The 26,555-nt window shown below is 43.3% G+C and overlaps 1 protein-coding gene across 1 annotated transcript; it reads left to right on the top strand.

The window, feature by feature from the left end:
- Positions 1-583: 583 nt before the first annotated feature.
- Positions 584-25,823, top strand: LOC8040547 (phosphatidate cytidylyltransferase, photoreceptor-specific). Its single transcript, XM_029976707.4, has 11 exons — positions 584-890; positions 1,893-2,041; positions 9,197-9,293; positions 9,402-9,578; positions 11,234-11,353; positions 11,439-11,521; positions 12,037-12,193; positions 12,283-12,435; positions 19,331-19,462; positions 19,546-19,649; positions 24,087-25,823. Exons 1-11 carry the CDS (start codon positions 822-824, stop codon positions 24,202-24,204), a joined length of 1,359 nt encoding a protein of 452 aa, XP_029832567.3. The 5' UTR covers positions 584-821; the 3' UTR covers positions 24,205-25,823.
- The last annotated feature ends 732 nt before the right edge of the window (positions 25,824-26,555 follow it).

Here is a 26,555-nt window from a genome sequence, read left to right as displayed (position 1 = left end):
CCATCCCAAAGATAAAGTTTGAGCTTGACGAAAATAACCAGCCAAGGAAAACAGAGTGACCTTTGAAAAGCGCGCCTTTTACGATCGTTGTAATGGCCTCTCTCCGTTTCCTATCCAACAATAAAACGAATCCCTTTCAACACAAAACCAAAACGAGAGAAAAAAAAAAAAGAGAGAGAGAGAGGGAGAAAGCACTTTAAGAGCAACGAGCGCGCACAAAACGAAAAATAGAAAATGCAAAATATGCGAAAGATGCGAATGCGGACCGGAGCAGCCGAGAGAAAAGAGACTAAATTTAAAAGAGGATGCAACTTAAACCATGGAGAGCGTTTGCAATTTAATGGCGGACGTTTCCGCGCAATTTAGTTGCCATGTGCACGCGTGAGTCACTACGTGGGGACGGGAAAAGTGGGAGGAGATGCTGAGAAAAGGTTGCAGACGCTTGCAAACGAGCGACGTTTTCGGCTCTTCATAACCCAAGTGACCACAATCGAGTAGTTGAGGACGCTCTAAGATCTAGGCACACAAGGCGAGAGAGAGCAACTCGGGGAACTTTTGTTGCCCTAGCGGCGCTCTGCGTAACTACTCTTTTTCCTCCCCGGCTTCAGCTGGTTCGGCCTCCTCTGAGCATGCGCCGGCGTTTGCTATGATTGCGGAGAGTGGATCGATGTAAACAAACAGTGATCTACGGTGGTGGTGCTCGCTCGCTGCTGAGAAGGAAATTTCTTCGTTTCTAGGTTCGGCAGACGTCTTGCCCGGCACTGCACACCTGCGTGCAGCACACCGCTACGTCGTAACACCTGTGTCGCCCGCGACCAGCCATGTCGGAGCTCCGCAAGAGAACCACCACCGACGGCGAGCCCAAAGATGCCTCCGCTGCCTCCGCCAAGGTAAGCTGGGCCGCGTCGAGCCGTGAACGGTTTGCCCGCATTTTAAGGGTCGGCACTACGCCCTTTTGGAAATCGTGAAAATGTGGCCGGCTTGCAGCGTGCCAAACTTCCTTACCTGCACCCCGAAAAAAAAAAAAAAAAAAAAAAATGAAAAGAAAAAGCGGAAACACTTTTTTTTGACAGATAAGCCTATTTGCTCCTTCGCTCGCTTTTCCTCTTAGAAGAAACCATTTCGAAGTATCTCTTCCGTGATGTTTTAAACTCGGGACTTTGTGGTTTAAATTTCGACCCAATCCGTGTGACTCGCGTCGTAGGAAGCCGCAAAAAAAAGAAGAAAAAGAAAAGATGCTGGCTGCTGCTGACACAGTGTGCTAGTACTATCTTGTAAACGGGAGCTTTTACTGACGCCGAGGGCTCGACGCTTGAAATCGCTGCAGATAAACGATCTGCAGATACAGGTTTGTTTACCACGTGGCAAAAGACAATGTGCTTACGCCGTGCACTCCAGAATCACGAAATTCTTGTGTAACTCCCTAGCACAGCTGTTTAAAAATCCTGTTCACGTTTCGGATATCGTAGTAAGAGAGATAATCGGACACTGCACGGAGTCCTATGAAAGGAAATTTGGGATCCAACAAATAAAGTCGACGAGGTGTCTACAGCTGTGTCGTACGAGAGTAAAGCTTCTTTTCGTCCGGTTTGAACGCGGCGCTCGTCCGCATTGATACTGTGTTCACGAAACAGGAAATTATGCCTGTACGCACAACAGCAGCTCTCACCACCTCACAGGTTCGAAGAAACTCCTCAGGAAAAAAAAAAAAAAAAAAAAAACTTCAGACGGACAGTTGACGCAGCAAAGATTAGCTCTGAAGCTAACTCTCTTAGTGAAACATCAGCTGTCTGTGTGAAGCTTCTCAAAAACTTTTTTTTTTTTTTTCTGGCAGATTTTGTTTTTTAGGAAACGTCTGCATAGTTGCTCTCTCTTTTGTTTCGCCCCACAAGGAAACTGGAGAGACGACAAACGTGGTTGACTCGGACGACGAGAAGTTCCCCGAAGAGAGTCAGGTGGATGCACTCACAAAGGACCTGCCACAGGCGTCGGATGAGACAAACGCATGTTTGGACAACGTGTTGAGCAGCCTCCCAAAGAGGTTTGTCAACCTGTTCATTTCATGTCTGTTCACAGAGTTGCGTGGCTAAGTTTCGCATTCATCAGAAAGATGACTAGGGCTGTGGTGAAGATGCATTGATAAAGTCATATATTTGAGGGTCATTAAAAAATTATCTGCACTCTGAATATGTCAAAACTTCTGTTGACTTTACTGTCTTACTAGCACTTTTCGTACGAGGTCGCTGTCTCTCCAATCACTCTTGTGCAAGTCTGGACCATAGAGTTATTATAGTGTACGCTAGAGGTTCAACTGGCGCTAGTGTCTATGCGACTTCCGGGAGGCAAATTGAAGCAGACGGCAACCAGTCTACTTTTGCGGTGCTCCTGTGCATCCCTATGGGAAAACGCGCGTGAATTTTGTATCTTCGCCGGAAAATAACACGAATAACTCTTCTTATTTCAGTTGTACCGGATAGTATGTACCTTTATTGATATGGTGAATGTGTAATTGCTTTAGTTACAGCATTTTTCTTTACTATTGAACGATGTTAAACTTCACTATATTTCAGGCCCTAACCTCTGTTCCATGGCAGGTATGTAAAAATGAGCAACGATTCTAAGCAAAATAACAATCGAAAGGAATGTAGAGTGCGTTCAAGGTTCGCTAGCATTCCGGTGGCACTTATATATTGCTAATATGCCCGTTCTGTCACTCAGCATATGAAAATGACTCCGTCGTGCATCTTGACGATCTGTTAAAAAAATAAAGTATGTGGGCTACGAAAGGTGTGTCTTTTCATTATTTCCTATGTCCGGCAGTTTTAATCAGGAACCTGTTCTCTGCTTCTCCCTATTTGCAAAGATTTGGAGCGTTTGGCTGATGATTTGAACCCAGAACAAGCATCTTCGCACATATTCACGAGCAGAAAGAATAAAGCAGTACTTATTTATTGCATATCTGACTACTAGTATATTACGTGGCTTTCAATTTATTTTGATCGTCTGCATGCATAAGGAGTTACTTATCCAGTGTTACTGCGTAGTTCTTGCCGTCTCTCTTGGTTTTTCACATGTAATTCGTTCGTTTTGGCACGTATATCCCCCATGCTGGAAAGCGCCGACGCCGTGTTCGCGCTAACAGTGTCCGACAGTGCACATAAATACACGCACGAAGCGGTTTTAACACCGTTTTTCATGCCACGAATTTCAAATAAAAATGCTGTAACTGACCAGTTATTTCGTCTGCGTGACTGAGAAATGTTCCAATGTGCCAGTACGTACGAAATATTCGTGATATTTGCTCTGATAATCGAGCACAGCGAGAAAATGCACTCGCTTTTTTTCATAAAAATGCATTACCGGAAGTCAATTTCCGACTGGTTGCTGTCTGCTTCAATTTGCAGCAGCACACTAGCGCCACTTGAACCTCTAGCGTACATTATAATAACTCTATGGTCTGGACATGTTAAGTCAGTTGAGTTGTGACTGGGGTAAGAGAAAGAATGGCTGCACCATTGTTTATTTTATTTTTGTGGTTGTAGAGTGTGTTTGGTGTTGATATTTACAGAAGATTTAGTGTACAGTAAGAAGGAAGTACTTTGCTGCAAAGAAGTGTTTGAATAAGTGTTTAGGAGTACTCTAAATACCACTTCAAGTAGGTTTAGAAAATGTGTACTTCACTTAAAGTACATTTTCTGAGTATATGCTTGTACTTTACTTAAAGGTTTTTTTTCTGGTACTTTCCGAGGAAAGTACAACTCCCGACTTCAAGGTACATTCCCCAAATTTGGTCTTGTTAAATTTGTATCACAGAAGGGCCAGTGTATTGTCAACTTTGAAGAAATACCTGGAGGGATATTCTACTCTCACCAGAAACGCAAACAGACAATGTATTTCTCCGTTTTTACTGGGGGCAGCTTTCCCAGAGCATTAGAGCATTCTCTCATTATTTCGCGCTCGGTGAACGCAAGCGAGGAGCTAAAAAAATATTTGGGGAGGACACTACTCCACTAGAGAATTGCTTGAGGAAGCTATGGGGCTGACGCCATACTCCCTCCTGTTACGTTTAACCCCCTTGGGTGCAAGCCAGTGCAGCCGGCGGCAAATCCAGAAGTCAGTGAAACTTCTGAATTTGACGACATTTCTAAAAATAATTACACTCTGGCCACTTACTTGCCCCAATATTCGCCGCCATTTCTTAAAATAACTAAAGCAGCTCCGATTAGTTCTGGGGCTATAAGTACCAGTTTAAACAAAAAAAAAATACTTTAAAGGAATGTAAGGGCATCATGAAAGGCTGTGTTAAAGTACTTTTGCTTTACTGGAAGTACATTGTATTTGTAGTACTTCACTTCAAGTACACTGTGCCCGGTGTACTTACTACTTTACTTGAAGTATGTAACCTATCATTTACTTTGTACTTCACTTTAAGTACCTTTTAGATGTACTTTACCCGACACTGATTTGAATAAATACAGAAGTTCAAGGAAGGAACACACAAGTTCCAGCGCTAAAGAAGGAGGCGGACGCACGTCCACAACTGATAAGGACATTGAGCATGCATCTTAACTGTAAACTGATGCTGTTGGATAAACAAGCGGCAGGTCATTGGCAAATCAGCCAAGGCTTTGCCTATGCAATAATCCATGACAGGCTTGGGTTTGGAAAGGTTTTGATTAAAATTAAGTCCCCAGCCAGGGTACAGATAATTTCTGCATCACCCTCACATTATTCAACAGCAAATATAAGACTTAAAAAAATTACTTGGGCTCTACATTAATCATGAAAGTTTGGAAGAGTTACCTTCTACTGCCTATGTATTTGTACAAGCCAGATGCCTAGTGCCCTCAAATAGACAATAGCTCACTTTTGAATGCTTTACGTTATCAGTCACTTTATGGAGTTTCTTATGTAACAAGACGGGAGGAGGAGCCACCACTTGAATATTGAACAGAAACCGTAATACAAAGCTACAGTAAAAAGTAAATTGATACTAATGCATTACGCATCTTCTCAGTTGAGTGTTCAACTACAAAGGGCTCCACATCAAACTTCGACAGGCTTTGCGTTCTGAGGCTTGGGTCGTTCTATGACTCGACATGCCGGCGATGGCCAGGACATCCCCCTGCATCTCGCTCCCCCCCTCCCTTCCCCCTCAAACCTAATCCTCTCTCTTTCTTTCCTTTCTTTTTCACCCAGTCACCTTCCCTATCGACAGTGACATGTGCACACTAAGTGCACAGGCAACAGTCGATTTTGCCAAAGAAAAGATATAATAAACATTGCTTTCACTCACTCAAGGGCGTTACGAAAGTAATGCCTCCAAAGCTTTTTATATTCTCGCAAAGTTGATCCTATTTCTTAATGGTATTAATCGGGATCATTCTGTCGAGCAGTAATCCATGTTGATATGGATGAATGCAAGGGAGCATGGACATCCTTCACAGAGCTTTGGTAATTTTTCAGTAATTCCTCAATTATTTTATTATTATTTATGTTTATTTATGTGTCTCATTGCTGTGTTGACCTCGACTTCATAGATTATGACAAACTGTGTCAGCTTGTCATCATCCAGAAAATGGCATTCTTGTTTGGTCTACTAAAGGACACATTCCAAAGATGACATTCTTTAGACGAGGGGTAGCTCTAGCTGTGTGTGGCCAGTGCCGCCTGTATACTCTGTGCCCGGCAATCGGCGCCGAATAAAATGGGGGCCCGCTGTTGTACGCTGAGCGTGGTGAGGACGCCACGTCTGTAGGATCGCTAGTAGATGACCGAACTGGGGGCAGCAAAGAGCGCTTTAGGGCGATGAGCTTGTGAGTACACGAGCTGGCGTCTGCAGCAGTCGTCGCCATATTTTAGAAATTTGTATAGATTTCTTTAAATTACACAGGCATCAAAAAGCGCGCTGGGGGTAGTTACACAAGCTCGCATGTTCTGTAGGAAATATTAGAATGTATGATAATGTCAAAACAAGGCGACAACGAAAGCATGTGATACGTGCCATTTGATTTTTGCTTCAAAGTTACCGCTTCAAACGCCAGCCTGTGCAGCATGTGATCCACCACGTGCGTCCTTCTAGTTGTGTAAATGAAATGTGCAGAAAAAAAATTGACCGCATCTCCACGTGGTGAATGATGTTGATTGGGGCGAAGCTCTGGTGGTGCTTGTCTGCGTGGACGCTGAGCCGCAGCATGCCGAGCCTTTCGTTCGTTTTCATCCATGTCGGAAAGAGAATGTGTGGTATGAAACGTGGTTATATACGCATTTGAGCATTTGACCGCAGCGCCCTCTCGTCTATAAACGTTGAGCCGATTCATGCAAAGTTTAACGCGATTATATACGCATTTGACCGCAGCGCCCTCTCCTGTATAGACGTTGAGCGGCTACATGCAACGTTTCATCCATGACATCCCCAGCTCTTGAGTTACTACCACATCTCAGAGCCCCCTACTCGTCCCGCAGTCGTGGCCGAGTGGTTAAGGCGATGGACTAGAAATCCATTGGGGTCTCCCCGCACAGATTCAAATCCTGTCAACTGCGCAAACATTTTTTTGTTCTCATCATTTTTTTTTTATTTACACGAGCATGTGAGCACGTGAGCTCACGAGCATGAGTCTGAGCACCAGCAAGATCGATGTGAGCACGGACTTTGCCCCTAAAAGCATCTTGCACCTCAATGGCTAGGAAATTTTTGGGTGGTCTTGGAAGAGCTGTTGGAAGAACAAGAGAACCTGTGCATTTAATGTATCACGTTGGACGCCTTTGAATGCGTGTTTTAGTCTTGGCATCATGAACTGTGGATATTAGTGCATAATTGAGGCAATATAATACTAAATACTAGTACCTTTTGCGTGTCTGCAAATATCCAAATTTCAAAGATGTAAAAAAAAAAATGCTAGCAAGTGGTAATATTTAGGAGCCAGGTTGTTTACTGTTTAAACAAATCGAAAATATTCTTTTGTGTCTGTTAATTGCCACCATAACTTAGAATATTGGCATACCCAAAATGTCTGCACAAAATTTTTGTGCAGATTAATTAAGATTAAAACACATTAATTTCATTGTAGGCTCTGTGCACTTATTTCACCTGCGACTCTTCAAGAAAACTGGCAGAAACACCGTGATGAATGTCAACTAAGCAGAAATGAAAAAAACAGATATTCAAAAATTGGAAGAAACAGAAATGAACAGGAAGACATTTTACAAAGATTTTATACACATCCAGTGTGTTTATTATAAACATGCTTCGTCTCTCCACATTTTCAAAGCCTCCAGCTAGACACAAGATAAATCCTAGTTTACATAGTCATAAAGGTTGGTTTCAGGGATTTTGAGCGATTTGGAATGGTGTGCTCCAGATATGTTGCTATAATTCTAGGATTATTCTACTCATTAAAGGTGTGCTTTACGTGGGTCGTACTTGACTGTATTCAGAAATATCCATGAAAGCAATAACACATTTGCCCGATAAACAGATGCAGAAATATACCAATACACATTTTTGACTGGAGCGATCCAAAAGACACATAGTGTGCAGTCTGAAACTTTAAAACACAAAATAAATCTTCCAACTTTTATGCCTCAACAGGAATATGTTTTTAATAACTGAAACAAAGATTAAGTTAATGCATTTAATGCCGGGGGGCAGGTGAGCTGGATAATATTAAAAGATGAATAATCCCTGGAGAAGGGAAATGAGCTGTTGATGGAGATTTTGTTTGTCCCCTCATTCCCCTTCTCCAGAGATTATTCATCTTTTAACAAAAATGAATACTGTAAGAACAAGAAAATGGCGCTGCTACTCATCTCACAACTTCATATACTTGCGCGAGAGCGGCTTCTTTGCAAAAGCCTTGTAAACATCATGTTTTTCATTCTCCTTAAAGGCATGGTTGACAAGGTGTGAGCTTATGAACCTTCTGCTCACGAGTTCTGCAAACCGCTTGCGGTGAGCTTCGTCCTCACTAGCTTTACACCTCAGGAGCGGGCTAAAGGCGACAGCTGGTGCAGCTACCTTCAGTAGCTCTGCGAGGGGCTTCTCAAGTCTTGGATGTTCTTTCAGGACAGCACGCACACGGGGTATCAACCTATCGAATAGCTGTGCACACTTCTCGTGTTTCTCCCCCTTTTTATGCAGATCAACCTTAATGGGATGATTGATTGAGAGCGAAACCTTGATGCCTGAGCGACGAAAGCTCGAACACCACCCCCACTCGTCGCCTGGCAAAGCTGGCCGAGTCATCTTTTCAGTCCTACACAGGCAGCGCCCCCTTATGCCGTCGCGGAAGAAAAGGGAGAGTAGGGCAAGAGAAAAAAAAAAAGAGAAGCTACGATGGGCTTGGATTGCGCTTCTGACATGCACAGAGTATACAGGCGGCATTGGCGTGGCAGTCTCCGAAATTGAGGCCAGTACTGTTCTAGACTCGAGTTAAGCATATTCCTTAGCTGTAGCAAAAACAAAAAGAACATACATTAATAGACTTTATTAAGAAATAACAAAGTAGTGGAAAAAAAATATAGCAATTACCCCTGCATATATCTTTAATAAGTATGCCATACTTTGTGGGAAAACAATTTGGAGGTATTACTTTTGTACCACCCCTCCTGTTTCCTGCAAATCAAGAGGACATGTGATATCCTCAATTCACAATGTAACATCAAATGGGGATGTGGTATGCTTTGATGTAGAGATCTGAATTCAGTGTTTCGGTGAGATTCTATATGTCTAAAGTCTATCAGCCTCTGCTCTCTCCCTAGCTTAAAGATTGACATGCAAGTAACAAAAAAAAAAAAAAATAGAAAACCCAGCCACAGTTTTCTGTCCTAGAAAGGAGGGAACCTCTTCTCCTTTCCTCAGCAATGTGCTTCTTGACGTGTGGCATCCTTTGCCTTTAAACTCTGGCTTTCAGAAAATTCTTTACAAATAATATTTATTGCACTTTCCCAGAGTGTGGCTAACCCTCTTTCTGCGCTATTGTGGAATTGCATTTTTGCATCATGCTCAGCATCTGCATGGTTCATTAACGGCTCCCATGTCCTGCATACACAGGCACAAGATATTTTAGTATTACAGTAATACTAGTGGAACTTTCTCAAAGCAACAAACCTCAAAGAGCCTCTGGACTTTGATCTCTGTGCTACCTTATTATACTAGTAATGCTTCACACATCCCTTTTATTTTTTATTTCTGCAGATGGAGGAACTGGGTTGTGAGGGGCATTTTCTCCCTTGTCATGGTTGGAGGATTTGCATTTATCATATGGATGGGCCCCCTGGCTCTAATGATTCTCGTAAGCACCTCTCGGACCCACGGCTACTCGTCGCAGCCTTTCCCTAGCATCTAGTGTTGGGCTCCGTGACATGTGCCTTGCTCAATTTTTGTGCACCTTTCTCTGCAGACTTTAGCCATTCAAGTGAAATGCTTCCAAGAGATTATTGCCATTGGATATGCGGTGTACAGGGTACACGGGCTCCCCTGGTTCAGGTCGCTCTCTTGGTACTTCCTTATCACGTCCAACTACTTCCTCTACGGAGAAAGCCTGGTGGATTACTTTGGAGTGCTCGTTAGCCGGACGGTTAGTAGCCGTTGGGAGTGGTCACGCTCTTAATGTCATCCTACCTCTTTTAGTAATTGCCTCATACCAAAGAGGGCAAAGAGTTTAAACATAATAAAAAATAGTCCACAAAAGGTTGGGACGAAGGGTTACGGGACAAATAGACTTTTTGTGTGCTCTTTTTCAATATGTTTAACGATTACCAAGTCACTCAGCTTACCACCTCATTGAAGCATGCTCTTAAAGGGCAACTCCGCTTCATTTTTGTTTTTGAAAACACAATGCAGTCCTCTTCAGCATCACCTAGGAAGTCCAAACGTCAAATATTACGACCTAGTTCTGTCTAAATGTTTTTTAAACGGTCCGGCAAACTTTGCAACGCTTCAAATTGTCAAAACCAGCTGAGTCTAGTGGGCGAATTCTGGCGCAACCAACAGCGCAGTCAAGGCTGTGGCATTGGCATGCCCAACATTGACCTAAACGTCATCATTGCCCCTTTTTGTTTGTTTTTACTTCTCCAGGCAAGCGTAACGGGTCACGTCGGCAACGCATCCTTTCGTCGCTCAACGGTGTCCACGTGATGGGTGTACCGTGCCTGCGCACGCTTTTTGGGAGCCGTTCAGCTATCCCGCCCTTACTGTCGTCTCCCACGTCTCAACCCTCGTCGTCATTTCACCGTTTGTGATTATTAGGAAGTTTTCGTAGACTGCATTTCCCCCTTGCGCTAAGTCCTTCGCAACAAAGAAGCCGCTACTGCGCCTGCAGAGAATGTTGCGGTTGCGGAGAGCATTGCGGGACTGCCAAAACGATCTACAAAAACTCCTTATTGTCTCTCGGAGTTCCGTTCACACTGCATGCGCAGACTGATGCCGCAGTTGTCCCAACGTCGTCAAATGTAATAGGCACCAAAACGTGGTGGAGAATGCGGTGCAGATGACACTTACGCCTGGCAGAGTGTCTGGCACACGCCCGTCCCAACGGTGTCCTGCTGGCCCACCCTTATTCTGCCTGTCGTTGCGTAGAGGATCATGTGACATTTCTTACCACATGATAGCCATGTTGCCGAGGCCAATGTTGCCAGACGGGCCCGAAGTTTTGGTTATATTTTCCGCTCATGTTTAAAGTAAGATTTAACAATATATATATCCTGATTTTTGCGAAGCAAATGACCTAGTGTCTATTATTAGTGCTTTTTAATGTGAAATCGCTCATTATCCCGACATTTTCGGAATTGAGCGGAGTTGCCCTTTGAAGTCATGTTCCAAGTGATCTAGTGATTCAGTCATGAGACACTGATGATATGGCTGACTGATTAATGAAGTTATGTCTACCCATTTAATTTTGTTGCTGTTATAGTATCTGCTCTCCAGTTGAAAATAGAAGTAAGATGCATGTCTAGAAGAAGGAGGGTGGAGTTGGTTTCCATATTGTCAACTTGGGAACAGTTACATTCCTCTTCAGTTATTTTATTAATTGCTCATTATGTTTGTGTTTGACGGGAAGGAAAATACAATGCAAAGGAAGTAGGACTATAGGCATTGCATCAACTGTAAATATGTTTTTTTAATGATTATACAGCTGATGTCTTATCAACATACCTGACAAGTTTTTCAAAGATCTTGCACATCCATTGAGGGGAGTGTTAAGCTTTTCTCTCTTCTTTGTGATCCTTTAAGGACTCGTTGAAGCCACTGGTGCGATACCATCGCTTCATCTCCTTTTGCCTGTACCTCCTTGGCTTCATCTGGTTCGTACTCAGCCTCGTCAAGAAGTACTACATGCGTCAGTTCTCTCTTGTGAGTGGCGGGGGTGTTGTTGGGTCACAAGAGCTCCCCTGGTCACTAATTGCAGATTTTCTTTCACATCTCTACAAAAATCTAGTTTGCCTGGACCCATGTGACACTGGTCATCATTGTCACCCAGTCTTATTTCCTCATTCAAAACATGTTTGAAGGTTTGATCTGGTAAGTTCCTTGTCACAATGTTTAGGGCATTGCAGCACGTTTTCACTGTACCGTGTGACTTCCCACTGTGGCATGTCCCTAAGAAAGAGCATACAAGCATGTGCTTATGAGGGATTTATATTAATTTTTGCTCAGAATCTACTTTGTCTCAGTTTGCTTTTGTTTGGTTCTGATGAGCTGAAGTGTTACAGAGTAGTATATTCTCTCTTTGTGCACTTTTGAACAATAAGTGCTAGAATTATGCTTCCAACATTGTACAAGGAACTGTTGACATCACTCAACTTTTATCAAACTGAGGATTGATGTGCCATAGTTTCTTAGTCTTTGTGACATTTCTGAGCAATTTTCACCACCACCGTAATGGTGGATTGGCAATGGTCTTGCTTTAGCAGCAGATACGGAATTGAGTACTCTATTGAGGCGTCTGTATTGACTCTCCAAATATTTACTCTGTCTACTTAGAAGAATGAGTTTTGGAGTCTGGGCACACCCTTACCCAAGGCAACTCCTTTCAGGTTCATTGCACCAGTTTCCATGATAGTGTGCAACGACATCATGGCCTATCTGTTTGGCTTCTTCTTTGGCAAAACCCCACTGATCAAGCTGTCTCCTAAAAAGACCTGGGAGGGCTTCATAGGAGGAGGCATTGCAACTGTCTTTTTCGGGGCCTGCGTAAGTCTGCCGTGGTCAGCCCGAATTGTTGCGAGGACTCTCGCGACTGTGTGGTCCTTCTGGGCTGATGGAGCTCTTTGTTTGTGCAGATCTCGCAGTACCTGTGCCAGTTCAAATACTTCGTCTGCCCCATCGAGTACTCCGACGAGCTGGAACGCATGACCATGGACTGTGATCCTTCGCCGCTGTTCCAGCCGACAGAGTATGGCTTCCCAGCATTCATCGAGACACTGTGCCATCTGGTCAGTTGCGATGCTAACCTTCAGCCATCTCATCCTCCGTCACCCCTGGCATTCTTTTTCGTTTAGTTGATTATGAAATGCAGTAGGCTCGCTAAAATTCAAACTCTGATGTTTCATACTTCTGGTCAGACTTGAAAGTAATCTGTTACAAGTAACGGGATCACTTGTAATTAATTACTTTTCTTGTAATCTAGTAATTAATCTGTTACTTTTTTAAAATGTGATTTGTAATGTAATTAATTACTTTTTCAGTAACAAATTATTGAAATTACTCGTGACAATTCTTCCGTCCCATCAAAGGGGGAAATAGAGTGGAAGAAGAGCAATGCAATGGCCTTTGCACTTTTAGCATGGTAACACAAGACAATGGTTCGCTCGCAAAGGGAGTGCTGGTGAGGGAAAGGAAAGGAATTCACGGAAAGCACGAGAGCCCAGCTAAAGTCCGTTTCTAGACTCGTTCGTACGGTCAGCCAGGCTGGGAGGATTCGACTGTCTACATAAAGGCAACAGGCTTCGACTTCTTGGAAAACAAATGGACTGTTTCGAGTGTGCTAAACAGCAGAAAAATAATGGACCATTAAACCGTCGCGTGGGGATTGTGTCGAGTAGGACTGTAGAGCATATGTCCGCTCTTTACTCCCCCCCCCCCCCACCCCCACTCCTTCTTTCCTCCGCGCCCTGTCCCCCACAAACAAATCGTTTTTTGTTTTTTTTCTTTTACAGACGAAATCGTCCTTTGCTTGTGATGTTTCTGCCTAGACATGCCCACCCCTCAAACACAGAAAAAGCTCTAATGAGACCTCGTCCCTGCTGATCCTTGACAGCACCGTGAAAGCTAAATACAGGCAGGACCATACAGCTATGTGGCTTCTGTCACCTGACTTCGCACTAGAGGATGCGTAAGCGAAAGCATGGAGTGCGATGGCAGCAGTTCATTGGAACAGAAAAAAAAATGTAGCTTCGGCCCTGCTGTCAGTTTTAACAGTAACTTTTGACAGCAGGCAGTAAGCTCGCTGGGGAACACAACCAAAACGGCTGGGAACTTTAAAGCAGAACACTTCTTAGAAACGAGAATTCTAGGGATCTCGTCAGTGGATTGCACCTGTGGGAACTTAGACCAAAATTTTAGGGAAAGGGAACACAGCCCGAGTTTTCTGAGAATAAACAGTGACTCACTGGGACAGTGGAGTTCAGAAGCTGCCTGTATATGTGTGAAAGACATAGAAGCATGCTGTTCACTGACAATTGTGCTTTTTAATAATTTCTAAATGGCAAAACCAGTTCAACTGAAAGATTGTGCATTAATATTTCGTGTGACGTTTTGGTTTTGATAAGTAAGCATTCGTCACATATTCATGGGATTTAGTTCTGTCCCAATTGGACAGCACAGGACTCATTTATCTCAAACACCTGTTGAAGTCCTTTAAATCTTGATAGATTCCTTCTCCTAAATTTATTAACCTAAAGTAATGAGTAGATAGTACTGAATGTGTTTTATTTTTGTTTTAATTTTTATGGCACCCAAAGTTTTCCCCCTCAAACACGCAGTATATAGTGATTCTTTTTCGTGTTTCTTTGGAGTAATGCAAAGTAATTGAGTAAAGTAACGAAGTAATTAATCAATTACTTTTTATGGGGAGTAATTTATAATGGGAATCCATTCATTTTTAGGCCAAGTAATTGTAACTGTAATTAATTACTTTTTTGAAGTAACGGGGACAAGTCTGCTTCTGGTTAATTCAAACAAATTTCAAAATTTTGGTTGCCCCACTGTTTTTGTTGTATTTACAAGCCATTTAATTCGAACATTGTTTTCGTGTAATCCATACTTTTTGTTCTTGTGGTCCTGTTAAACGTGCTTCTTACTGAGCACCGGTGCACTGCGGAGAAGCAACACCCACAGAGGGCATTTTTGCAAATGTTGCTTCTCTGCAGTGCATCGGTGCTCGGTAAGAAGCACACTCTATAGGGCTAATAGTTTACGATAGACTACTTTTTTTGCTAGATAACAAACTTAATTTTGTGTTGAGGTGTCTTGTGCTGTCTAAGCAGTCCACAATGAACAACCTTTTAGGGATGATTAAACATATCTCATACATTTCACCAATGTTTCATATGTGGCATGGCATGCCTGCTTATGATTAATAGGCCTTGTAGAGGAAATCATAAAATATCTGTGTTGTATGTGTAGCCGTCCATATAACACATAACAGCTTTATCTTGCATCGTATTTAGATGAGTTTCTGATAATTCAAACAACATTCGTGATTTCCTAGAGTTTGAATTAATGAGTCTACTGTAACTGAACATCTTGCATGGAGAAGTGTCACATACTTTCAATCAAACTTTTCTCATTTTCTTTAATTTCAGTGAGTATTCGTTGCAGCTCCCATACTTAGAAAGGGCCATGCAACAATGTTTTCGACTTCTGTCAAATAATTGTGGTAGTTGTTCGCTGTCACGTCTGGACTAGAAAACGAAAAACAGATTTTGCCTATGCACCTTTGTTATTTAGAAAAAAAGGAAAAGCCAAACTTTTGACGTTTTGGACGCTTCCAAACCACTCTCAACTCTTACACCTTCTTAAGAGTCGGGTCACGTGCGCCGTGACGTGCAGTGGGGATAGGGAGGATCCGCGGTTGGGTTCTCTTTCAGAGCCCCCAGCAAGCGCGGCCTCTGCTTGGGATTCACATGGCGACCTTGGGGGTTTGCCTGTGCGATGTAGAGAAGGGGAGTGGGGGGGAGAGCAAAGAGCTTGCCTTTTGGTAAGCCTTCTTGAGCCTCAGCCCGCATAACAAGGTGAGGCTCAAGGGAGGAACAGTTTTCGAGCGCAGCTCTTAGGTGCTCGTTTCCGGCTTGAGCGGTGTCGCCGTCGGCGTAACCGTGAAATCACGTGACCCCCCCCCCCCCCCCCCCGAATGCACGTGACCCTCAGTACCCTTCCCTCCTCCTCCTCAAGTGCTGCGCTCTAATTCGGCGTTACAGGGGGTTGTAAACGGCTTTCTTTTTTTTTTCACCTCAAGCAGATGGCACCACTAAAATTGAATATGGTACAACTTTTTAAATATTTGAAGTTTTTGATGCATTTACTCATGTTGAAACAACAATATTTATCAAATATAGCATTTGATTGAGCACATATGGCACATCTTGCCAACTTATTACGTTGTACCCATTGCGCGTCATGCCTTAGTTCAAAAGGCCACCAAGCGGCTGCGTATCACAAAATATTTCCATTCTTTTTTTTGCTATTACACAACGGATTCATGATATTTCAGAAGAATGAGGCGGTTTCTCCATTCCTTTTGGCAAGTTAAACAATGTAAAAATTTAAAACCACAAATTCTTTCGACGTTAAAATTGTTGCATCGCCCCTTTAAGGTCACTACAATGCTGCAAAAATACTGGGTGACTGTCGGCAACTCGGCAATTGGTCATTCTTTGGGCCAGCTGAATTTGGGCAGTGAATAAGCAGCTGGAAGGTGATTGGCTAGTTGTAACTGAAGCCACTAGGACCAAAAGTGCTAGGAATGGGCAGTCATGTGGAGGCATAACATTTGAAGGCACTGTGCATATTCGAAAAAGGTACATTCATTCCTTTGTCTTAGAGCCCACCGCACTTAACGGTCGTCAAGACTTAGGCTATGAATTCAGTAATGAGTTTGCTGCAGTATCTTGGGATGAATCCAATTCCAATTAACAGTGAAGATATTTGTCAATAATCTCAACAACTTGGGGACAAAAAAACAATTATACTTGGCTAATGTGACAATTAAAAGCAGCCTCGCAATGCATCAGATCAGGCACCAATTCCTGCTCGAACATGCTATGAACGCCAGTGCTCACACTTGTATATACTCGAGTAATCAACACATTTTTCATGGCCAATGCTCGCACGTCCACTTTCCCGTTGGGCACAGATATGGCCGATCGTCATGCTATACGTAAGAAACATAGTATATAATGATGTCAAGAAAATAATCCTTCATGTAAATCAGATCTGTACAAATAGCTTTTTCATGTGAAGATGTTGTCCCTGTCTAGTAAGTTGCTGGGTTCCTTTTGTCAATCACAATGATTGGCTATCTCCGTGGTCCCCTAGAAACGGCGCACAGGCTTTGTTATCCAACAGTTCCTCTATTACTCCAGTACACTCAGAACCATGCAGGTGCTCTTTAGCATTTGCAAGACGAGGTGGCAAAGGCCTGCGAGCATTGTTAGCATTGATGCATTCTTCTAAACATGCCTTAAAGGGGAAATCCGCCGATTTTTTTGGTAGACTTCGATTTGGCTGGAAATTTGCATACCGCGTCAATAACCCTTTCTCAAAAGATAACCAAAATATTTTAAGAAAATAAAAATTTCCCGTGAAGTTATTAAATTTTCAAATTGCGCCGGCCGCGAGGGTTCCAGGTGGCGACTCACTACTGGCAACAATGAAAAATCCCTACTTTTCCCTACCCGCGTACGTCACGAATGTGCTGGCAGACGAGCGACTCGGGCAGCCGCGGCCCGCGAAGTGGCTTTCCGGACGCCAACGATCGAGATAATTTTTCCGCAGCTTCAAGGTTAAAAGTTCCTTTGCAATGGGTAGCAATATCTGCTCCGCGGTAGATTATAGAAACAGTGCCGGGAAAAAGCTTCTTTTTTTTTTTACCCTTGTTTTCGTTGGAGAAAAAGAAAAAAGCGTTCCCCGGCAGCAATGGAGGCCAGCCGCGTCAAGGTGCTTTTGTGCGAGCTGTGTGCCGAGAAAACTAGTGTCACGTGAAACATTTTCACTTTTGCTCGGAATACTTTATAGCCGCGTGCCGCGAGTTGAGTATCCTTCAGCAGCTGGAACAGCTTCAAGAGCAGCAAGTGCATACTCAAGCCAGCTGTGACCATTACGACATCTGTCCAAAGAGGAGCGCCAATAAAATCGGCAAAAATAGTACACACTATAGCACCATAGTCGACATTTTGCAGTCACATTTGTTATTCACAACTGGTTCAGTGATATTTTTTTTTTTATTTTTTTATAAACACTATATTTGTTTCGGACGTCGAATCTAGCTCGGGCTACTCTCGGAGTTCCACTCACGCGGCCGATATGTTGAAGACGAGAAGTGAAACGTCTAAACAAAGTTCAAGTCTGAATTTAGACATGACTTTTGACATATTGCTATTCCTGTCTGCTATTACAGAGGTTTATGGAGCAGATGTCGAGCTCCAATAAAATATGATAGAGCCTTGCCTGGTTTGTTTAATGGTTGGCGGGCAATTTTCTTTGCGGAAAAAGTGGTGAAAACGTTTTTAATTTATTCTATTGCAAAGAAATTTTATATAGGGCTGAAAAGGTTTTTTTTTAATCATGAAAATAATATTGATGTTGTTGAGGGAAGGCATGTCAGATTTACAGCTGATGAAAACTGTGCTAAACCAACTTAATTTTAAAAAATCTTACATAGAATTACCCTTTTCCCAAGGGCTCTCGTGGATGGGTGCTTGAACGCATTGCATTCTACTCAAAAAGTAAAGAGAAAAAAATATGGGTACATTATTTTTAGCAACATTTTTTACCTTATTTTTCATTAAAATATTTATGATGTCTTTCTTTACCTCACGAACTATTGTATCTTCAAGCAAATATTCTTTATTTTGAGATGAACAGTGTATTTGTGTATTTTATACGCATTCCAAACCAGTCCCATGAGCTGTATTCAACACTTCTACAATACCCTCGGGGGAGCAGATATTGACGTTTTTAACCCAAATTTCGTAGCTTTCAAGACTGTGTTAACTAACCTGGGAAAATTTTGTTGTGCATCATTACCAAGGCGTCAAGCTGTTCATGAGCACAGAAAATAAACAAATGAATGAATTCCATTGCACCTTGATGTTTGGCTTGGTGGTTGCGAAGTTCTTTTAATCGTCATTTTAACACAATCTTCATGACCAGTAACCTGCCATCTGATCTACACGAATGCAGTTCATTCTATTCTATACATTTCATTGTTTACGAGAATCTCAGTCTACATGTCTTAGGTCCCAGCCCAGCATGAACATGTTCATTGCTTTGGAAGGCGAGCAATGTACGCGCCACACGCACGAACGCTGAAAATGGCATCAACCAGAAGCGCTTTTCAGAAATAATCTACAGATCTTCTGCTAAATTACTTAAATACCAAGGAGCATATTCATGCCACATAAGTAGTTACATGTGCTGACGCCTGCAACAGCAACTTTTCAAGAGATCTAAAACAAATGGCATGTTCCTTCAGGTCATAGGAGCGTGTACGGCATCTGTACCCACATTCCGAGCATTTTCTGCGGTGCTTTGGCAATTCGTCAAAAAATGTATTGCGTGACTCTTCGACCTTTCTTCGCCAGCCATCTTCTAATAAAAGGAGAACGAGTTTACTGGCGATATTACGAAACTAGCGAGCCGCGGCTTGAGCATAGCGAGTTGCAAAAACGGTTTTATGAAAATTCCAATTGCTTCCATTTTTCTCTCATTTTTTTTTTACTTTCTTATAGTTGGGCACGTAGGCCAAGGCCATACTTTGTGCAAATATAGATAATTATCAGCTTCAAACAGCACGAACGGCCAGGTTCTTTTTCTGTTAGACGTGAGAAAGGCGGGCGGGCGCCAGCGTACCCGATTGCCGGCCGCGCGCCTCGCTGCACACAAGTGACGTCACGCTTGGGCGGCGGGAAAAACTAGGGAGAACGATGTTTGGGTTCCGGCAGCAAACAAATTATCACTTTTTTAATTAACTAGTGGGAATCTGGGAGAACGACATAGCATTTCGGAATCGGGAAGCCATCCGCATTCAGATTATGCCTTTGGATTAGGTAGCTCAAAATGTCGGCGGAGTTCCCCTTTTAACAGTGGACACGTGTTGCCCCTTTCCAGCTACACCTGAGGACCACCATTACATTGTACCCATTTGTGCTGCACTCGCTGAGCTTTTCCCTGTTCAGCTCCATCATCGGGCCCTTTGGGGGTTTCTTTGCCAGCGGTTTCAAGAGGGCTTTCAAGATAAAGGTTTGTGCCTCTCTGCCTGGTCTTCTCATGTGTATGGCCTTGCTGCACCTGGTGCGACTGAATGTTTTCGTCCGCTTCCTCAGGACTTTGGAGACATCATTCCCGGCCACGGCGGAATAATGGACCGTTTCGACTGCCAGATCCTGATGGCATCCTTTGTGAACGTCTACTTTCACAGTTTTATTAGGTAGGGTTGCACCACTTGTTTATTATTAGAGCGCAGCTCTTAGGCGCCCGTTCCCGGGTTGAGTGGCGGCGCTGTCGGCATCGGTGTCAACGTAACCACGCGCTTTGCATTATGGGATGTTTCCCCGCCAGAATTAGTAGGGAAATTTTCCTGCTAAACTTAGCCGGGAAATGTTTTCGCTAAATCTAGCAAGGAAATTAGCGGGTTAAATTTCCTCTCTAAATTTAGCGGGGAAAGTAATGTGACCTCAACACCAATAGGTGACCGGCGTTTGACAGCAGCCGCAAAGCACTCTGGGTATTATTCACTTCCGGTTCGTGGCTAGCAGCTGACGCAGCGCCATGCAGCTATGGAAGCATGTGCGGCTGTTGAACCCGATCAATTCGAGCCAGCTTTCTCTGCTGCTGGGTGACTTACGAATTTCTTAGCTACTGAAGTTACATCTACGGATATGTTAAGTAGGAATCGGTACGCAGAAGCATTGAGAATGGCCATGAAAGCGCGGAGCGAGTGCGGCCGGTGGCAAGCTACACTGGTGCCGCGCTTTTTGGATCTTCGCTTGAAAACTCTGCCTAGATTAGCTATTTTGTTTTTCTTTTGACCCAGCGTTCTTCATTGCTTTTTATTTTTGATGCTTACGCTAGATCACATCACCAACTGAACTAGGCGCGAATGTACGTCGTGGGATGCTTCTAGCTGAAATGCCCGGTCGGAGCTTTGGCATACTTTTCTCGTGCGATCGAAAAGACACCTCCGTTCAAAAGTTCATTTCGACAAAATCGGATTACGCTAGAACCCTGGCTTTTAAACACTTGTGCGGTTTTTGTACTTCAATTAGGTTGTCACCCGTGTGCCATATTTATTGCACATTTTTTTTTTTTTTTTTGAGATGTTGGGTAAGAAAGTTTATATAAACATGCAAAGATTTTGATGTGGGCTACGCAGGGTCGCACGACCTCTTCATTATTCGTCAAGATGTAGGTTCTGCTTGCTTGCTTTTGTTTATTTACATTATAATGAGCTGAGGTTCAGGTTTATGCTGTTGATATCCGTTGGCCGAGTTTTAATGAGTGCTCTTAAAGGGGCCCTGCAATCATATTTAAGCGTCTACCTTTTTTGCCGTTTCCACGTCTCTTGAGGTTCGGGCAAGCCAGCGGGCACGGAGAGTAACTAAATATCAGTGCATCATATTTTGACCAGATGACGCAGAAACCTCTTCAACCGACGAGGGCGACCCGCGGTACCGCAAGCGCGCAAAATGTGACGTCTTTGGTCCTGGGCTTACTACTGGTCAGAGCCGCTAAAAGATTATTTTTAGTCGAAATGCAAAATATTAGTGGCGCGAACCGTTTCAATCATCTATAAAAGTAGTTTTTGTTCAGTATTTTAGATCAAAAAAGAAACGAATGCAGTTTGTAAAGCACGGAAACAAGAAATGACTCGTCAACATACCCGCCACCAAGCGGTGGAAAAGGCGGCGCATACTAAAAAGGAGTAGTGGGATCAGGCGCCGACACGGAAAGGTCCCGGATGTACGCGGTGGCGCCGCAGTCGTATGGACAGGACGATCCGACCGGCTGCGAGCGTTCCAAAGGCTTTCGGCGAGAAGCTTTGCCTTGCGGTTTGGCCGTTTCCCGGTATGGCAGCGCGAAGTGGCTCCCATTCTGAACTGATCTTTACCCCGTGTTTGCTGTCGTTTGTGGCCAATGAAGTGTCATGCCGAATTAGTGTTTAATCCCGCAGCAAATGCAATGAGAGCCGCTCTGGCCGCCCGCTGCATACAGCCTATCCAGAACATGCTTTAGTGGCGCCCTCTCGTGTTGTCGACAGGGAGTGCGGCAGCCGTGAGCGATCGATTAGCTCACTATGCCTCCTCTAGTTCACGGCCACTCAAGCAACCAAGGACGTCATGAGGGAGGTTATTTTTTGCTTGTTTTTGTAATTTTAATTTGCCTATAACTTTTAAAATAAAGCGAATTTCGAGGAAAGAAAAGTTTCAATAAGTTTCTACGTTCAGTGCGCTCAGGTTCGGTGCAAAATAAGAACCAGTAAAAAAGTCCTTGCAGGGCCCCTTTAAGTTACTCCACATTGGGAAAAGCGACCAAGCTATAAATCTTGAGAGCACATACACAGCCATACATTCCAGAGCTGCTGCTGTCGACGAAACGTTGTGCAATGAACTGATTGCCTGCAAAGATCGTAAGCAATCTAACGTCTGCAAGATCGCATTGTGCGTTCTCGCAGATGCCTTGTACGACAGGCCGTGCTAACCCCTTCGCGGATTGATCGACACCATTTTCTGGGTGTCAAAAGTCTGGTAAAAACCATCATTTCATGCGGCCTAAACTTGAAGAGAGAACACATGGTCACCTGTAACAAAATGGGCCGCGCATGAACGGGCACCAACGCTTGGCTGTCACAGGCTACTTTGCTCTGTCCCTCGCCTAACAGCGACGACCCATCACCGCTTCCGTTCTTTTTTCCATGGGAACCGGAACATCTTGTGCCCTTTATGGCTCGTGTTAAAACAGTGTACTGCGGAGCAGCAAACCATCATCACCGCAAATACAGCACAGCACGGCTGTCACGCCAAGACGAGCTCTTGATGCAGCTGGATGAACCGCGACCGGCACCGGACGAACCGGAAGCGTTAAGGGGGGACATGGGTCTTTGGAGCCAAAAACTTCCTAAAACTGCATGCTTTTGAAAATGGCGATGGCTGTTGTTCTTCTGAATCTACCAGGCTTATAATTTCGTGAATGAATATTTGAGCTATAAATCAACTTAAAATATCTATGCGGGCTGTATGTGCATTGAAGTTGACTCTAAAACATTGTTTTCACAAAACACAATTTTTGGACACGTTGAAAATTTACAGGAGGGATATCTCAGCATCTAGAGCAGATAGAAATATAACCGTTCCTGAAATGTATAGCTGAATGTGTGAAGCATACAATGTTGAGAGCAGATTTTTTAATATAAGTCTAGAAAAATTTCTATTTGATTTTTTGCTATATTACTTGTTAGCCATGCATTGAGCACTGAACTTCAATGTGTGGTAAAATCTCTAATAATGAGTTTATCTTAAAAGTGCTTCCAACATTGTATTCTCTACACTTCGTAGTATCTAGCCATGTATTAAAAAGAATATTTTGTTGAGCAGTTTGTTTTCTATCGTTTTTCCAAACAAAGGCAGGCAAGTTTTAATTATTTTGAGGACAGTGCTACTGACTGAGAAAATGACCAGATATATGAAATCAGCACAAAATGCTGAATAAGCTTGTGCAGTTTCATTAAGTTTGGTCATAAAATAAGAAAAAAAGCTCCAAGACCAGTGTTGCCCCTTAAGTCACGTGACGCCTCATCTTAGATGACAAAACTTCCGGCTCAAACGCCGGTAACCTATTCAGTTTCCCTCCTAAATATAGCGGGGAAAATTACGTCACAACTTTGTGTCACGTCAGTCATCCATGAACAAATCCAGTGGCAGGAGGAGAGTTGGACAAAAGGAGGAGGAGGGGAGGGTATGGAGGAGGGTGGTCATACCCTCCCCTCCTCACCCTCAAGAACTAGACTCTAGTTTTGCATTACAGATTTGTAAACATCTTTCTTTTTTCTTTTTTTTCTGCATTAAGGTTGTCTGGCACAGGTTGAGGTTTGAGGCTGTTTGACTCGCTGATGTATCCTCCTGGAACTCAGACTGCTATTGTGCTGAATATTTCTTAGGTTATGCAAGGGTACGGTAATGAGCAGGGACATTTAAATCTAAAGAAAAAAACATGGAAGACAAGCACAGGACAACCACATTCTTTCATTTAGCAACGTTTATTTTGGGCAGTAAAATTGCACCCTGAACGAGATCCCAACTACGATGGGTAATAAGGGGGAAGGAAAGCGGGAAGAAGAACCACGAGGCACAGCCCAACTACAGTGATCGTGTGGTTTTTAGGGTACTTGCAATATTTTTTAAGTTCAGGCCTGGTGAATTCTATTTCCCATCTTGATAAGGTTACCGAGGCCGATGAAACATTGTTTTCTGTGTTCTGGATGAGGATCGATTTTATGAATCATTTATACATTGGCCGGCTTTTCCTATGTACTCAGCTCCGCATTTCAGGGGGATGGAGTACACTTTTTCTGTGCAGCAAGCCCGGAAAAGCATGTCGTCAAGTTTGGTTCTTTATGCTATCTGTTGCCGAATGCTGACAGGATTTCGTTTTAGCAGAGCAGGGACCAGAGCAGGGACCAAGCAACAGGATTAGACAGGGTTTCGACTTTGTGAAAATTAATAAGGCAACAGTAACCAAATGCACTACCTGTAACAACCAACAATATTAAAAAAAAAAAAAAAAAGATTTCTTTGTACACCTTAGATGCACGTGTGGTCCAAAGCCGCGAGTTGCATAATTCCATGTTGCACTCGTCTGCTTTTTGCAGGGCTCCCAACCAGCAAAAGCTACTCCAGCAGATTTACCTGATGAAGCCTGAGATACAGCTGCAGATCTTCAATAGCCTGCGAGACACCCTTGCAGCTCGCGGCCTGCTACCTTCCTAGGCTTTCTGTGATCCCTCTCATTGTTTTCCCACCCCCGCTACCACTAGTCAGTCATGTGTCATTGGCATTACTGCCCATCGTACTTAACACACACACACCCCTCCCCATAGCGGCATCAGGCCGAGTTTCGCTTTTACAGCGTGCGGAAGCCGCGAGGAAAGCGACGGGTTCTGCTCACGCTCGTGTCGACGAGCTGCACTTTAAAAAGCTCCGGAAGTGTGGGGAAAACTACGCTTTCCGAGAGACCTCCGTTTGTTTTTGGAGTGCAGTCTTAAACAGGAGCGTGCGGCAGGGCTGTGTATGTTTTGTGATGATGGCGGGCTTGAGTTACCAGAACCTAGGTGCCTCGCACATTCCCGTTTCTTCCAGGCACACTTTTCACACGTCTCGTGGTCGTTTTCTCGTCTCGTGAACAAAGTTGTTTCCCTTTCATCAGGCGTGCGCCAGACTCGCAAAAGCCACGCGACACGCGATTATGCTGACCGTAGGGACACGTGTTTACTGCGTCGACAATGAAGGTACATAGAGCAGGGCGACCCGTGCAAATTACAAAAAGTTGCGGCGAGGTTTCGGCGAGTATTTCTAAGCCATTCTTGAAACCCTTTGACCGGGACATTGCGGCTTTTACCTGCTATCATGCTTATCAGTTCCACCGCAATGTGAGCGCAGTGTTGACGATATATTTGAAGTGGCTTTTATTTGTTCTTTTTTGTTGTTGCTCAAAGACATTAAGGCGGCCAATGTTGCCGCATTGTTTTAATCCACGAAAGTTGTTGATCTAGAGTTTATTTTTTAAGCACCCATCACCTCGAACTCTGGAATCGTCAAATTGTTGCACTTAGTTGGCACGTTCTGCCATACATCCTTCTTTCCCTCTTTTCTTTTGTAAATGTCCATTCCAGCATAGTGATTTTTGTGTCAAAAAGGTTGACTGGAAAATCAACCTTCAAGAAGTAGAGCTTCTTGAATTTGGTGCTTGTGCATGTGTGACATGTCGAATGCTGTGTGGGATAAAGGTCATATACACAGCTGTATGTGACAGTCATCAGTATTTTGATGTCAACTTTTGTGGTCTGAAAAATAAGCAAGTGCTAGAAGGAACGTGCCAACCTTTTATTTTGTTGCATTCCATCGTTTGTTTGTAGTGGCAGGTGTAGCTGTCATAATGTAGAAAAAAAGAATATAGCAGCCATCGACAAAATATGGTAGCCACGATCGTGCATAGCTACCCGCTGTCGTGCATAGCTACCCGCTGTTGTGACATTCAGAACTTCTATATTTCACTATAAGACAGTGAAAGAGGGACTAAAAATAAATCCAGGATACATTTACTCTGCTTTCCATGTTCTTCAGTGCAATGCAAGCATGCAGTGTTCCAGTTCCATTACTGTTGTATTTGATGGTTTAAATGTTGGTGTTGCAGGCAGCTAGGGTACAACATATTGCAAGCAGTTCATGTTTATCATGCTTGTTTCTTGTTGACATGTTGTTGGAGTCAAGTTTCTAAATATGTTTACCTTGTATTGAGAGTAACTGTGTCCTGGGGTCATGATGTAATTCTGCACTACTAATGAACAAAGGGCATTGATGATGTGTAATAAACAATGCAGTCCTATTTACACTTGCCTGATTTGTTTATTACTGTGGGTAGTAGGGCTGCATGGTAGCTTCGTGCTAGAAGGGCTGTGGTACTGTTTCCATGGAGAGAACTTTAGCAAAATAGATGTAGGCATGGCCACACCAACATCAATCAAGCACTTATTTTTCTCCATGTGTGCAGAACACTCACCACATTTGTTACATGCATTTTTACAGCAACCTTCTTTTGAATATGTATTAGCAAAACCTGAGCACATACGGTAACTAGTATAAAACCAGTTGTCTGACAAGCTTATGCAGCATGACCACAGGCAACTGCGACTGCTCTGAGTAGGTGTCCTGCAATCAGGGTTGTAAAAGTAGCTTCATAAATGTATTCAAGGGTGTGTCTGGATGCTTTCTTTAAGGTGTACTTTGATAGTTACTTGAAATTTGTTTTTTTCCCTTTACAATTTGTTTTAATATATACACATAATGAACTGTAAATAACTTTATAACAGTAATTGTGGCTAATGCCCTAGTAGTATATTAACAAAGGGAAATGACTAGGACATTGATACCTTCTTAGTTTACACATTTGCACAAAATGAGCCAAACCTACACCCTATACACCCTACTAAACTAACTACTACTCAAAACCACTTTTGGAAACAATGTCAGCTTTACGGATGCCACCTGGTTACAAAACATTACTGAAGAGACGGTTTATGTAAATTCTTTCTCTGGAAGGCACCAGCCAGTCTCTCCTGCTG

This window comes from Ixodes scapularis, unplaced genomic scaffold (genome assembly GCF_016920785.2).
Source record: "Ixodes scapularis isolate PalLabHiFi unplaced genomic scaffold, ASM1692078v2 PGA_scaffold3__209_contigs__length_174095766, whole genome shotgun sequence".
Taxonomy (NCBI): domain Eukaryota; kingdom Metazoa; phylum Arthropoda; class Arachnida; order Ixodida; family Ixodidae; genus Ixodes; species Ixodes scapularis.
Note: the sequence above shows the minus strand (reverse complement) of the source record. Positions and strands in the feature narration are given on the sequence as shown.

Bases quoted from the DNA above. Each gene is read 5' to 3' on its own strand.
- LOC8040547 (XM_029976707.4), top strand. From the start codon at position 822: ATGTCGGAGCTCCGCAAGAGAACCACCACCGACGGCGAGCCCAAAGAT. The intron at 891-1,892 runs GTAAGCTGGGCC...TCGCCCCACAAG, and splicing joins CCTCCGCTGCCTCCGCCAAG to GAAACTGGAGAGACGACAAA. The intron at 9,294-9,401 runs GTAAGCACCTCT...CTTTCTCTGCAG, and splicing joins CCCTGGCTCTAATGATTCTC to ACTTTAGCCATTCAAGTGAA.